This window comes from Thermobia domestica, chromosome 9, assembly GCF_964235325.1.
Source record: "Thermobia domestica chromosome 9, izTheDome1.hap1.1, whole genome shotgun sequence".
Lineage (NCBI taxonomy): Eukaryota > Metazoa > Arthropoda > Insecta > Zygentoma > Lepismatidae > Thermobia > Thermobia domestica.
Window position 1 is genome coordinate 167,829,375 of NC_137462.1, and position 16,243 is coordinate 167,845,617.

The following is a 16,243-nucleotide window of genomic DNA, read 5'->3' on the forward strand; positions in this document are numbered from 1 at the left end:
TGATTCTTGCCCTTTTGACTCCTGCCCTTTTCTTGCGGAGAAGTTTGAACCAAGCCTTTTTTTCGCGGGTCCGTTTTGACTCGTGCCCTTTGTAGAGGGGCCACTTTTGACTTCTGCTCTTTTCTTGTGGAGACCTGTTGACCCGAGCCCATTTGACGTGCGAAAGTTTTGACTCGGGCTCTTTTGTAGAGGGACTCTTTTGATCCTGACCATTTTCATGAGGGGCGTTTCGTTTCGGCCCTTTTTGACTCGGGCCCTTTTGTTGCGGAGACCTTTTGAACCGGGCCCGTTTGACGCAGGTCGCTTGGGACTCGAGCCCTTTTGTCGTGGGACCCTTTTGACTCGGGTCCTTTTAATGAAAGGCGTTTTGATTCGTGCCCATTTTTGCGGAGACCTTTTGAACCGGGCCCTTTTGACTCCGAGCCATTTGACTCGGGCCATTTTGCAGCGATGCCCCTTTTTGACCCGGGGCCTTTTGACTCTGGTTATTTTGTCGTGGGTCTCTTGACCCGGGCTCTTTTTATGAAGGCCGTTTTGATTCGGCCCCTTTTGACTCGGGCCCTTTTGTTGCGGAGGTCTTTTAGCCCGGGCCGTTTGACTCGGGTTCTTTTGTAGCAGGGCTCTTTTTCAGCTGGGCTCCTTTGAGGCAAGTCCCTTTTTACTCGGGCCCTTTTGTCATGGACCCTTTTGATGAGGGTCGTTTTGATTCGGGCAATTTTGACTCCTGCCCTTTTGTTGCGGAAACCTTTTGACTCGAGCACTTTTGTTGCGGGGTCATTGTGGTCTGGCTCTTTTGTAACATGGTCTCTTTTGACTCGGGCTCTTTTGACTTGGGCCCTCTTGTTGCGAAGACGTTTCGACCTGGGTCCTTTTCACATGGGCCATTTTGACTCGGGCCCCTTTGTAGCGGGGCCCCTTTCAACCCGGGTCCGTTTGAAGCAGGGCCGTTTTGACTCGGGTCCTTTTGTTGCGGGCCATATTGACTCTGGCCTTTCGGTCTTTTCCCTTTTGTCAGGCCCTTTTGACATGAAACCGTATATATAACGCAGCAGCTGAAATACCTGGGGCAGGGAGCCTGGAGGAGTATTAGTTAACCGACGATAGATCGATCCAGGGCGCAGTAAAATTAATCACATCACTGTTCATATCAATTTATTTTTTCTTTCGACATATCTGGAGATCAGTGTTCTGACTAATAGGCTACAGCGGCGAAAGACGATATACGTTATCAATGTTATGACTGTTAACGTAATATACATAGGGAATAAAACGAAAAACTCTATATCGGTCTCCCTCCCCCGTTAGAAAATATCCTGCGGGCGTTAGTGATTATGATGTTGCTTAGTTACTGTATTATATTATTCTATACACGGAATAAATACTTATGTGTTTTATATAATAATAAGAACCTTATCTACATTTATTACGGCCCTTGCTTTACGACAACTAAACATATTCATGTTCAGTGTAATCAGTTTCCATTTTAAAATAATTACAGTGAGGCGAATGAAATAATTCAAGCCCGAACATGTCGTAGTAAATTCCTGAAGAGTGAAAAGCGCTAGTAGCAGTTGTTTGCAGTTTTTAACTTAACATATAAGACAATAATTTGAAAAACTGAGAATACAAATCTTTTCAGAGATGACAGTGCACTGATGCTTTAAATCTATGTCCTTACTCCCTATACCTACGTTATTTCCCTAGTCAAAATAAAAACCCTTCAAAATTAATCAAAATTTCTTATGCAACCATCCCTTCCTTATAGTACTGCGGTGTCACATACCCATCACGGCGATGTAAAGGCACTTTTGGCGACGAGGATACATATACATTTCGTCTGTTAGAAAGCATATTATTAAAATTTCATATTTCCTCATATTGTGGAATTTTGATTTTCAAATTTTCGTATTTTTCTTCAGTTATAAGTATTAAAACGCTTATCGAAAATTATCATATTAATTGTTATTGCATTATTAACGAAGAAATAAAAGAAGAAAAATTGATAACAAGAGAGTTTAAATATTTTAGTATGGCATAAGAATAGGATATTTGAAAGATTCAAGAAAAATTATGGGTTTTAATTGTATATAGTGCAATGACATGTATGAAAGCATTTTGCATAATATTGCGTATGTTTCGGAAGGAAACAAGTAACTGTCATCCCTGTTTGTACTTTCATACCAAACTGGAGGAATGAAAAAAACTTAAATGTACAGTAAGCGACACTTTTGGATGGTACACCCATATGGAAATTTACGGCAAAAGTGTACCATCCAGAAGTGTCCCTTACTATACATCTATCTAAGATTTTAGACATAGAGAAACATGTAAAAGTAGCAGACAAAAACTGGTAGTTGAAACAAGCTTAACAAGTTTCTACCATTCAATTCAACCGGCATTTGTGTATGTGTTTGTCTGACTGTTCCATCAGGATGTAACATCAAATATATATATATATATATATATATATATATATTATTTTCCTCACTTCGAAAGCTCTAACGTAGCTGGAAAACAATGGATGCGCAATCTTTGTAAATTATCATTGGCTTTATGACAAGTGTTCGAACTGTCCTTAAAGATTATACAGAAAACTATAGATCCTCCTTGTATAAATAGGTAGCCTGCATCTTCTGTATAGTAAGATACACTAAACTGAAATCAAGTATATACGTTCTATCTTTTTACCTACTTCTAAATCGTATCCATTACTCTCAAACAAATTTATTTTTAAACTTTATTACTAGTTCTGCCTGCTACATTACCCAAGGTCTACTACCAAAACTTGTATTTAATACTAAGTAGAAATCAATTATGAAAATTTTCGGTTTTGACTTTTTTCTTTCTTTCTACTAATGTCATTTTGAATATTAATAAAGATAGCCTAGAATTCTTTCAATTGGGTGAAATTAAGCATCAGAATTTTCGGAGAAAAATTAATAGACAAAATGGCTATTTTTTAAAAAATAGGAGACAACTTTACATTCTTTTATACTTTTGCCCATATAGTTGATTAGTGACGAATGCCACATTACTCGTTAGCGTAAATAATGTGACGTCATGATTAAATATTCCTTAAAATTTTGCTTTTTTTGGAGGGTGGTTGAAAAATGACCACAGTAATCAAAGAAAAGTTTCCCTTCTCATGTACACTGATGTCCAAAATTATTGTCGCATATCTATAAATATTTTGTTGTAGAAATATAATTTGATAACTAATTCGCCCGGTACTTCTTATAATGTTAGTATGTGTATAATCGGCAAAGACATGTATGTGGCAAATTTCATGTCCAAAGATCAGTAAATAAGTACAATAAAACGAAAATAAAACTTTCTTGTTCATGTAGCAACATTTTGTTTTATTCACTCTAATTTTCGTAACTACAATTCTTTTCCTACGAAATTTGCTACAAATATACATTTCCCGATTATACACATAGTATCAGTATTAAAAGTACCCTGCAAAATCATTATAAAATTAAATTCTTACAACAAGACAGTTATAGATATGCGACAATCATTTTGGACATTAGTGTAGGTGGGTTGTTTGGAAAGTTGTAGGAATCGGATAGAAAGAAATCAATATTAGAGTGATCAACGTTTTATTTTTCAGCATAATCTCCTCGAAGGTTAATACAATTCTATTAACGGCCTTCCAATGCTTTCACACCAGAAGAATACGCCGACGAGTCAGGATTGCAAATAGCCTGTCACTGTGGAGATTATTTCTTCATTAGACTGAAATTTCTTGTCACCAAGGATTTTTTAATGTTTGGGCAAGATCAGGCGAGTAGAGGAGTGGGTGTCACCGAGAAATGAAGCCTGTGGGCAATGCAGAACTTTCCGATGTGAGCAGGCGAAGTGTACTCATACCCAACTTTTCAGTGAGAATGTGTCCGGTTCCCAGAGATCCCCATTGGATGAGCTATCTCACATACTTGTAATCGTCAGTCAGTCAGCACCATATCACGGACTTATCCGATTGTTCCTGGTGTGATGAAGGTTAGCAGACGTCCACTGCGGGATCATCTTCAATATTGTCCCGTTCAAAGGTTGAACAGCGTCATCCACTAGCTAACAGTGGTAAATAATGGTGGCAAGTCACCGAATCCTGTGTCCAATCCAGTTTTGATGACTGTCACAGCTGTCCCCTTTTCACCAGAAACTTGACGATCACACAAACTTTCTTTGTTCTATATTGTCACGTAACTAGCATTTTCGCTCCTTCCTGTGTCTTTGCAAAGCAGACTATTAGACGAGTGGCGATGCACGTTTTCCTGGACATTCAGAACAGACGCTTTTAATGCTCATGCTTTCATCCCGATTGGAATGCTCTCCCATAGCGATTTCCGGACAATTTTAAGGCCTGAAAAAGACGACATGTCCAGGTGAAAGAAAACGTCTGATAACCTATATTCTAGCCGACTCCATATTAACTAGTCTTGTTCAATATTGGAATCTAAAACCTAATTTATTCACAACACAAATAGTTCATTGATACTTTAAGTTATATTGAACAACTTCTACCAACACAAACGCTACGGTTCGAATCACTTTCCTCACCTAAATCGACATAAATGTTGTTTAAAACTGCACCATCTTCAGCATTATTGTCAGCATTGAAACATTGGCTTTGTTCCCATGGTCTCCACACACTGACGATCACAGGGAAGTTTGATCGGATAAAAGAAGTTCTTTTTTTTAAAAAAAAAAAAAAATCATATTGACACTTAGGGCTGTAGCCAGGCTTGGAGATTTGGTCGGACAGTCATCATTTCGGTTCATGATCTTAAATATTTTTTTTTTTTAAGAAACAAAGAATGTTGAAAAATGCACAATCGTGTTTTAGAAGTGTAGAAGACTACTACAAATTATGTTCAAACATAATAATTATATTGGATTTAATAATGTGACTATGGAATCTTTATTGCAGAGTTAAACTAAAAAGAACAAACAATTGTTCGTATAGCACTCAAAAGTTTTTTCGTCATGATTCCTTTTGTAAACAAATCGGTTACAGTTGTTTGGTGTTTATTTCTAAATATTAACTCCTAATAGAATTTCGTAAAAATATAATGCTTCCTTAGTATCTACCACTTTACACAATGATAAATCCAAAAGATTAAGTGTGTTTTATTATCGCGCTAGTACTTTTTCACTTTTTTTTTTAAAAAAAATTACAAAACCAAAGAATTACCTAATAATTTGTGAAATTTGTAATAGTTACAGATTACTATTTAATAATGTAGTCAATATTATTCATTATCGGGCAATTGGGCATCTAAACTTATGACATCCTAATGGAGTTGAAGCCGTCGTAGTAGTAGCAATGAGAAACATCTCTCCAGTGCTATTTCAGTAAATAAAATTTTGTAATTATTAAACAATAGTCATGGGAAATTTTAAAGTAGCTATTTCATTCATGTGATACGAGAATTTTGGAAGAAGTAAAAAATGGAGTGGCAGAACCACAGAAGACCCTTAATAAACACACACGTACTTTACTTACCTTTTATAATTGATTACGTTCTCCATGAAAATAAAAGATCCAAGTTTCATGATAATTTTCACATTGTCATGAAGTGTGTTCTAATTTAATTAAACCTAAAACAACTGTTGTGGTAGTATAATAATTCACAAACTATTGCCTCAAGTAAGTTCAATGATTTCCGTTGTTTTGTAGTGTCTGAGGCGAGTTCGAGTTGCAAGGCCAATGATACAGATAAAAATTCCATATGCAGCATGAATAAATTGTTTTGTGTCAACTCTGTATACCTCTTGAGAGCACAGTCTCGTAAAAATGATTTACAGAATGGCGAATCATCATACACTGTAAAGAATAATTTCTTAAATGTGAGAAAAAGTTTCTTATCTGTGCACCGAGACAATATTTTCTTAGAAATGAGATTTAGCAATTCTCATTCATTAATAAAAAAAAGCAACAGTGTGTTGTATCGTTCCGCTTTATACAACCTCCTCTACTTTTCTTAATTTCTCGTTAATGAGAATTTCAAACTCTTATTTTCTAAGAAAAGATCTTCTCGGTGCACAGATAAGAAACAGTTTCTCAGATTTAAGAAAGTATTTTTAACAGTGTATCTAAATATTTTGAATTCTAAGAATGAATTAGAGATAATAACATTGTTATTTTTTTCTTTCTATGACACAGGACCTGGCACTCACTATTTCCAGATACCAGTGAGTACAAGCGTCATTGAGAATAGCGAGCACGAGCCTTTAGTAAGCTCTAGCTTAATGAGGTTAATGAGTGCAATATTAAGCTGGCGAGAATATAACTGTAAATAGCGAGTCTGAGCTCGAACTTCTGCGAGTGCTTCCTCATTAAGATTAGCGAGTGCGAGTTCCATTGAAGATAGTGAGTCTGAGGCCGTGTAAGCCTCAGTTACAAAATGACTGTCTTTACCTCTTTCTTTCTTTCTTACTCGAGTACGCAAAGTTTGTAACAGCAGAAGTGCTAGAAAGACATTAATTACCGTGTGCTCGAATTATTCATAGGAATTCTTTAGATATCTGATGGAAAATGCGTTCACGTCAAACAATTCAGGTTCTAATCAGAGCTTACCTACTGAGCAGTTAATTCTTTGTAAACAAATACAACTATAAGGTATCTGAAGCGGCTTGAGTTAAATAGATTGTAAAGGTGAACATGAATCTGAACTGCGCAATGTATCGTTTAAAATCGTTATTATGAACTGGAAACACGATTCTACTTTTCTCCTTTTACCTACAAATCGCAAAAAGCGAATATGTTTAGTTACATCAAATCATGAGTACTCAAAAGTGGGGTGCGAAAACTTGTATTTCTAACCTCTTCCCCAATCCTGGCATTGTAAGGAAATGTAAAAATATTGAAGTTAAATTTCGTTGTTTTTATGTCTAGCTTAAACAACACTTATGTGCAATTTTAGAAGACTTACTTTTGTGCATTAAATTAATCGAAAATGGACATAAAAATTTTAGTACTAATTTTAAATTTTAGAATGTCTTGAAAATTGTAAATAAATGGGAGCGCAACTGATCAACACCAAAGTATCAAAATTTCACAAGGCATAAAATATTTGTTTACATCAAATTGGTGCAAATAAAAGCCAGAAAAAATATTATTACCTCATCAACTATTTTCTATCTTGTCCAAGTGTCAGTTCCTTCTTGTCATAACGTGTGAGATTTATAGCAAGTTAATCAGAATGTTGCAAATTTCCCTATATTTTTATTTTTTATCGTATATTTTACCTCAAATAGAAATTCGAGACAAATCGAGACAAAAACCGTCGATGCGAGACACAGGTCGAGACAGGAATGTATTTTCGAGTCGAGACAGTATTTTCTCGAGACGACTTGAAGCAGTCTTAAATCTCGACTTGGTTCGTGCGCATCCCTACATGTAAATGAAAACTACATTTTTACGCCGATTTTTTATTGTTATAAATAATGGATAAGATTTTATATTACGTAAACTCATTGATAAAAGTGGATCTGAAAGGCTGGGGGGACGGTAGGTAGCGGAATGATGCCACGCCGTTCTCCCTGCCTATCTTTGCTCATTGTAATTTTTTAAAAAACTGGGAGGACGCCGTACATATTTCTTCAAGGTGGGGGGATGGCGTACTCCCGCGTTCCCCCGCACTTTTACCTCTGCGTAAACTAATAAAAAAATACTGTAGGTCAGAATGAAAGAGAGACCGAAGGAAAAAACTAAAATTTTTGAGTTCCAAAGAAAGAAAGAGGCTAGAACTTGTCTGAAAATCAGAAGTTTTTGTGTACCAAAATAGTATATTCTTTGTTGCAGGCGAGTTTTCATATCAGGATTACATTAAACTCCATTTGAGGGACGCACGCTCAAAAAACTTAGGTCTGCTCCTTTTTCTGGGGCCAATCCGGCCCCGATTTCCATATTGAAAAGTTGCTGTAATACTTAAAATATTGTGCTCTTATTTTAATATTGTAAAACCTGTAACATGCTGTATTGTAATAATTGTAGTATTGTAATACAGTACTGTTTATATGATTTAATAAGGAGCATAAAATGATAGGAATAACATAATATTGAATTTAAACATAAAATTCATATACAATAAATGAAAGGATGTACATTAAAATAAATCTCATAAAAGTATCCTGAATTAATGCCAATAGTTATATTATAAGGCTGGAATATCATATTACTTATGTACATTTTGGCCTACTACAGCTGCAAACTCTACTACAACACAAATTTCTTGAATTATAGAAGTTTTTTCCAAGAATTCTTTATTTCAAATTCAATTTTATGAAAAATGAAGGCCTATGTTTCATTTTTTATTTTTTTAAAAATGTATATCGTAGCGTGTTTCTGAAAGATTAACACACTTCCATGCTTTAAATTCCATGCCAAATTGGTATGTGACTAAGATAACGTGTTCTATTCGTTCACATGCGTTAGAGTGTTGCTTATATTAAGGTATAATCGTAAAATTTAGTGATATAAAGAATAACGATGTGAGTATGATAAAATTAGAGGAAGAAGTTTATTTCTGTTTATTAATTCAACGAAACGTTCCGTTTCTACGGTTTTGTTATATTTATTTTACGTAGAATAAACATTTTATTGAGTAAATTAAATTTGCTTCTTTTGTTTCTGGCTCAGTGATCAATAATACTTCGTGTTATTTACTTATTCCAGTTTGCTTCTTCATCGCTACACTTGTAAACTATGCAAATCCTGATTCTAATGTTGCTGAACCAGAGGGAAACATGAAATTTTCCTTGAATTTGTACAAGGTATGTTAGAATACACTTGCTATATCTGGAAATAATTAAATGTATTTTATTCTGTGATTAACGTTTTAGAGGACATCGATGTGCTTCATGACGTAATGTCTAGCATACAGACAGAGATTTCCAATGGTATAGTACGTATTAACACGTGCGGCTCTACACTTAGATCGCATAGTCACTTGCCCATCATTATATGTAAGAAACTACAATTATAATATGTATATATTAGCTGATAGTTACAATATGTTGGATTAACTGATATGTTGTTTCGTGCTCCTAAAGTAATTCGGAATCCATAATCTAATCTACAAGGTGGCTGTAACTCTGAATGAATAGCTATATTACTTTCTAATTACACGTGTATCTTGGTACTAGAAAGTATAATGACTCATAGAGTTTATATAAAAGTAGTGAGACCCTTTTTGCTATGCTGTCCAACTGAAGAAAGTAAGTTCGATGCTGAAAGATCACATTCTTGTGAATATCTTGAAATGGATTTAATTCTTGTTACAATGTTAACAATGGCCTGCTTTACATGACAATATTATTTATCATAAACTCCAAATGTAGGCTAATTCACTTTCTTTTCTTTTTCTTGCTTTTTCTTTGTTTGTTTAACGAGAAAGCACCATTTCACAATAATAAATCTTTCTCGTTAAATACCCACAGCATACTCACCAACAGCTCAGTATAACAATACTACAAGTTTTACTTTAACTCTTTCAACATTTCTATTCGGATTTGTCTTCCTCTTAAAAAGACTCCATTACTCATAAATCAAACTCATTATTATTTATTTAATTCCAAGATCTTGAACTTCTTGAAAATAAATAAATAAATACCCATTCCAGACTGCAAATCATGCCATAGCTCAATTGTGTTTAAATTACATAATCTAATTTGTAAAATTAAGTTTAAAAAAAATGGATTTTATTAGAAATCCAGTAATATCCAACATCAAGGATAACTTTTTGGGGGGGCCGGGGCAAACACATTCTCGTTGAACTTAAATCACTTATCACTTACACGGCTTAAATAGTAGCCACATTCGAAGAAGACTATACAATATTAGTTAAATGACCTGCAACTCTTATTATGAATACAACTCGAAAATAATTTATACAAAGTATATCGTTCTCATCGCATTCGAGAATACACTTCCAATATAAATGTAGACTACGCATCAAGAGCATATAGATCGCGAGAGACACATTTGGGATTCTCCCCCGCAAAAGAGGGGAAAATCGTGAAAATTACCCTTTTTGTCACTGTATGTCAGGAGCACAGACAGTAGGCCTAACAGCAGTAAACAGTAGATTAACCAATTTCCAATTTTGTCATTAGGTTTTAATTTTCACCTTACAGACCATTTGCCAACCAATTTAATTGTCGACGAAGCATTTACGAAGTGGTAAAGTTGTAAAATCGCTATTGAAAGTGCGAGATTGAAAATGCTGGATAAATGACGGCAAATTGTTGGCTCGGCCAACATACATCTTAAATTACATTGAGCCAACATATTTTTCAACTTTATTTGTGACAATTCCCGATCTCCAACCATACAATGACCATTAGCTTACATAGAGCCAACCACGTGTGCTGTTTGTGTAATTATTAGTGAAGAAGTTTCTAGACCATGACAATAAATCATGCAAATTCAAAATTAATCCAATATCACAGCAATTCTCAAAGTCGGATCCGCGGACCCCTGGGTGTCCGTGGACATAGTCAGGGGGTCCGCTACACCTAAAAATTAAAATGTGTTATAAAATAGAAATCACAGCTGTTATGCAAGAAGTATTTTTTTTCAGTTACTAAAAAGAAAACAATTAGAATTATAACTACGTTTGTAAATTTAAATGTTTTCCTACTTTACTAAATTTCTGCCTCAAGCCAATGAACCTAGGACTACTTCAAGTGAGAGAAATTCCCTCTTTGTTAGGGTACTTTTTCAAAAGCAGTTGTACATTAATTGCACGACGCCTCGGAATTTCATGGATTTCATCTTCAAGTGGTGGAAAACTCCCACCACTACCACCAATTCCAGACTTTTTGAATAAAAACGAAGTAAATGTTAGTCATTAGTATGCTTATAAACATCAAGCCTCCCCCCAATTCTGAGATTTATATATAAAAAAAAAAAGGATGAGAAACTCCTCCCAAAATATGTTCGTAGATCCGCCACTGCGAGTAACTCGACCCAAATTGGTTTGATTATGTGCTGTGAGTATGAAGAGTTGTCCGAAGAGGCATTGCAACATTTGATGCCTTTCCTTACCACTTACTTCTGTGAGCACACCTTTTTTGCTCTTTGCAATATTAAAACTTTAAAGCGAAATAATCTTAATGTAATCGAACCTAAAATTTCCTCACATTAGTGACCCCATGTTTGAGAACATTGTTTATCAAGTGGTATATATATATTACTTATTGCATTATATTTCTTGATCTTTTTCTTGTCTTGAAGAAAACAACATAGCAGCTTAGTAAAATAACAGACATTTTGAAGTAGTTTGGTTTACCAAAAACTCTTTTATATATTTACTCTGTCTTTCCACGTTTTTGTCCGTCTGGGAAGTAAAAAATCTCAAAAATTAGTCGATAGATTGCCATGAATTTTGGCCAAGATGTAGAAAATTAAACGTTAGGAACCGCGTTTGTTGATGGAGTGATTCACCTAATTGATCCCAAAATATGGACAATCAATAATCAGTTCCTAGGTATTGTTATGGAAATAGGTACAAGTAGGTCTATCATCATTGCTTGATACACTACCTGCAGTGCTGTTGAGACTAATGGATTAGTATAATGCAGAGGTTATTATTATTATTATTATTATTATGTTTTCAAATATTCATTTATCTTAATTTAAAGAAAATGATATATTTAAGCCAGAGTTTGGTGAAATTTAGCTTCTTAAGAAGTTTAGTTTATCCAAAAAACAAACCAAACTCCTTTGCGTGGTGTACACTGTGACTCTACTGCTTGTTTTTTTTATTTTTTTATTTTTTTATAGAATCTTACTGACTGTGATTTTTTCCTAGAGATAAACTTTATTTGTTGTATTTGTAATATAGCAAGCTTTCAAATAATGTGTCAATGCCGAAAAACGTAAAGGTTGGGAAGTATCTGAGTTACTTTCATATTACTCCAGTAATGTGGTTTTCTCGAATAATGTGGTGTGTATTGTTCTCATTCAAGTAATGTGAAAGTTTGCTTCATTGCAACCATGAAGTGGTATGAACCACATCTCTGTGATAATTAGAGGTAATAAAGCTGTAGGATAACGTGGACAACCTATTTTGAAGTATAAAAGAAAATATAAACGAAATATTGATTTAATATCAAATTTCTCTGATACTTTGTATTAGATTGGTTTGAAATTTGCGTAATTTATCGTTAATAATGTAAGTTAAATTTTTCTTTAGTCTTACAACAGCACTAAGAGCGAAAAATTGCTACAAATTCTCAAAAAGTAATTTTTTGCAAGATTCTATAAGATTTTCTTAGGTTCACGGAAACATATTCTGCGATGATATTTACATAATTAAAATATATTCTATTACAATAAAAAGTGATCCATGAATAATTTTTCTTACCTAATTATCTTTATTTTGCTTAAGATTTAAAATAGCCTGCTGTATGCAGATAATAGAGGTGATACAAAATTATGGATATAAGTTAAGAACTAATTCGAAATAATAAAGTGGTAAGAACAAAGCTTAAACTAACTAACTTTATAGCCTATGAAACCCGAAGGTTTCATGCCGCTTTCACAAAACCTCTCTATTGACTTTTAGTACCAAATTTCACAATAGTAAATCCCCACGTTAAGCGGGTTTGCATATCCAGGCTCCTAACTATGAAAATATTTACGATCACTCCAACCCCAATCATTTCACAGATTCAACCTGTTGCATGTAAGTTATTAGGACGTAAAATTGAATGTAGTTTATACGAAAAAGACCTTTATGCCTTGCAAGACCTGTATCGCCCAAATATTCACCACAAACTTATAGTGGTATCGACATAAACAAAAAAAGTGTGGAGCAGGAAACTACTTTACACAAAAGTCTAAAGAAGCTCAGTGATGACGTACGAACTGGTCGAGCGGTTTGGGTCAATAGTCTATCAATCATAAGTTTATGTGTTGAAACCCTGTAGGAAGTATTCGTTTTGTTTTATTTCCTTAAAAGTGTGTTCCTATTTTCATCAGAGGACTGAAAACATTTCTTTGAATAAATCTTTGGCAACTACGTTTCTCTCAAATTCGATTAGAAGGGAACATTATATGGATTTCAAATCTAAAATTCAAAACTGAAAACAAAATATTAAGTATGTTCAATATTTCATTATTATCCTTTGATTTGTAATGAAAAACTAATTATAAGCATTGATGACTTCAGAAGATTCTCACCGGGTAATGGTCAATATATGAATGAGAGGAAATTGATAGAACATTATTAGTCCACTTTGAGTATGATCGAAGATATGGCTACGAATTTATGTCGACAGGGTCTCAAATTCTCCCACAGGTCATGCCCTGAAATCATCACTGTTTCAAAGGTTTTCTTAACAAATACCTAGGTAGAATATTACATTTATTTCTTGTTCTACGTTTTGAAATGACAAAATCATAACTTTAAAGATAATTATAATACGATAAGCATAAAGGTTTATGGAACTAATGAAGTAAATAGCATTGTGTAAGTTATCGGTTTCTAATCGGATTAAAACTATTTATAGAATATTCGTTTGCATCGCACTTTATAAAGTAAATCCTCTCTATATATAATTCTTACTGGAAAGCATGTTTAACTCCAATTACTTAATCAATATTTTTAATAATATATTTTTATTGTAATATTTTTACTATTCAATGTCGTATACATTTCATTTCCCAAAGCAAAACCTCGCAAATGTATAGTGGGCTAGTGAATATTATCAAATAAATTATCATTTAGTTTACGTAAATACTGCATCGCCTGATTTGAAACTTCGTACTTTAACTAATAATAATAATAATAATAATAATAATAATAATAATAATAATAATAATAATAATAATAATAAAATCATAGCCATATCTTATAAGAATTTCAGGCTTACTCAATAAATGAATTCAACTTGGTCTCTATTCGAAGTTCTATTCGAATCCGATAGAAATACAAAGAGAAACTTCGAGAACAGGTAAAAGAAAAATGTTACTTTGGTGGGACTGGAACTAACCTTTAAGAGTTCCTTTCAAGTTACAAATGCCTTCGACACTTTGTTTCTTGTCTTTAAGTTAACTGATTTACTGAACGTATCTGAGTAAGTTGTCTTTATTTTGTACTCGGTTATACACGTTTTACAATCATTTCCTTTAAGCTTGAACGACAGGAACACGAATGCAAAAGCATTTAGGTCAATAAAAATTCACCCATCGGGAATCGAGCTGGGGACCCCGTATACCAAAGGCACACGTGCTAGCCACTAGACCAGCGAAGTGACTGTTTTGAAGTGACTGAAATTTATGCCTATTTCGCCCTGATGTAATATGTCTATTGATGTTTTTATGTTTACCGTATTCGGTACCTTGAGGAACGATATATGTTCTATTACGTATTCGTCCATAAATACTATATAAATTATCAGAATTATTCATGATCTTTCATGGAAATTTGCTGGTGCATGCACAGTAGACGGACAGTGTAATTGGAAGGTGAGTTCAACAGAGATTATGTATTTCGCCGACATTATTTAATAGCTATACAGAATAGATAGCGAAAACGAGTCAACCTAATGAAGATGGAATTTCGGTAGGAGAAGAAATGATGAGGTGTATACGGTTTGGGGTTGATGTAGTTGTTGTTGCAGTATCTAAAAAGAAAATTAATATGATGTAGAAAACTTGAGAAAGGCTTCTGAAGAATATGGGATGAAAATAAATGTTAGAAAGACAAAATCCATGGTGATTGAAACGAAGCGATCGGTGTCAAATATAGAAGTAGGAGAGGGAGAAAAGAACAAATGACTAGTTTTCGATATCTGAGTAGTATTATTAGTGATTATATGATATGCGAACGTGAAATAAAAGCAAGGATAGAAATGGCGAAAGAAGCCTTTAGGGTGAAGAAAATACTATTTTGTGGGACCTTGAATAGAGTTGAAAAAAGACTCATAAAATGTTTCATGTACTGTATTTATAAGGTAGAATCATGGACATTATGCAAAACTGATGAGAAACAATTGAAGGCTTTCGAAATATGTGCGTGGAGAAGAATGGAGAGAAATAACTGAGTCGAGAGGAAAACGAATGAGAGGGTGTTAGATATGGAAGGAGAAAATATTATTAAGAAGAGGAAGAAGACTGGTTGGGAAATTGGTTAAGAAGGAACTGTATCATGAGGGATGTGCTAGATGGTATGGTGGCAGGAAAGAGAGGGAGGGGATTAATTAGACTATATAGAAACAGAATTAGGCTATTGCCGATATCAAAATAGAAAAATCGTATGTGAAGATGGAAAGGTTAATAGAAGATCGTGAAGCATGGCAGTTTCTCAGTCGCAGTAAGTGACCCGCTGGTAATGGCGGAATACTTCTGATATAATGATGCCGATGATGCACAGTAGAAACAGAAAAATCCACTTTACTGTCATTACTAATATGTATCACAATGTAAATTTCTACAGGTTGTCAAAATGCCTCTTTCTTTGCGGATACTGTTTCGGTTGATTAATTCCGATCCAAGATATTAGAAAGGATATACATTGTTGAAAGTGTTATTTGATATTTTAACGTATTCATAGTTTGCAGCATTGCGATCACGGTGAATGTGTATGTATTTAGGTTTTCCGCATTGACTTCTACACCCATATTCCTGCAGGCATTTAATAAAACCTCTGCATTTCTTTCTATTGTTCTCTTATAATCTCCTATCAGATTGACGTCATCAATAAGCCATAACCTGTTGAGTGCATTTAGCTCTAGATCCTGCTTGCTATCTTAAGTTCTTTTTATAGCATATAACAAGAACAGGATGTACCTAATGAAAACCTGTTTACGTGATATTGATCAACCATGCTGAAATTAAACACCAGACTTTGAAATGAATATATAATCTTCCATTTTAAAGATAATTAGTTATTACTTAACTAACAAATTACTGGATATAAAATTTAAGTTAAAATAGAAAGATTTCCAGTATTCACAAAAAATATCTTTGAAGACATCTGTAATACCAGACACCTTTGAAGACACACACACACACATACATGCATACATACATACATACATACATACATACATATATATATACGAGAGTCGTTCCGAAAGTACAGTCGCGGCCACCGATAAGCGACGCTTACCCAAAAAATATCTTTGAAGACATCTGTAATACCAGACACCTTTGAAGACACACACACACACACACACACATACATACATACATACATACATACATACATACATACATACATACATA

General features: G+C 34.2%; 1 protein-coding gene across 2 annotated transcripts in view; it reads left to right on the top strand.

Annotated features, from left to right (window-relative positions):
* The window catches only part of LOC145695190 (leukocyte elastase inhibitor-like), a 135,418-nt gene that overhangs the window by 71,396 nt on the left and 47,779 nt on the right, over window positions 1–16,243 (top strand). For both annotated transcript variants that reach the window (XM_081772159.1, XM_081772161.1), the window contains exon 2: window positions 8,684–8,781. In XM_081772159.1, the coding sequence (XP_081628285.1) occupies window positions 8,684–8,781 (98 nt within the window). The remainder of the gene's footprint in view (window positions 1–8,683; window positions 8,782–16,243) is intronic.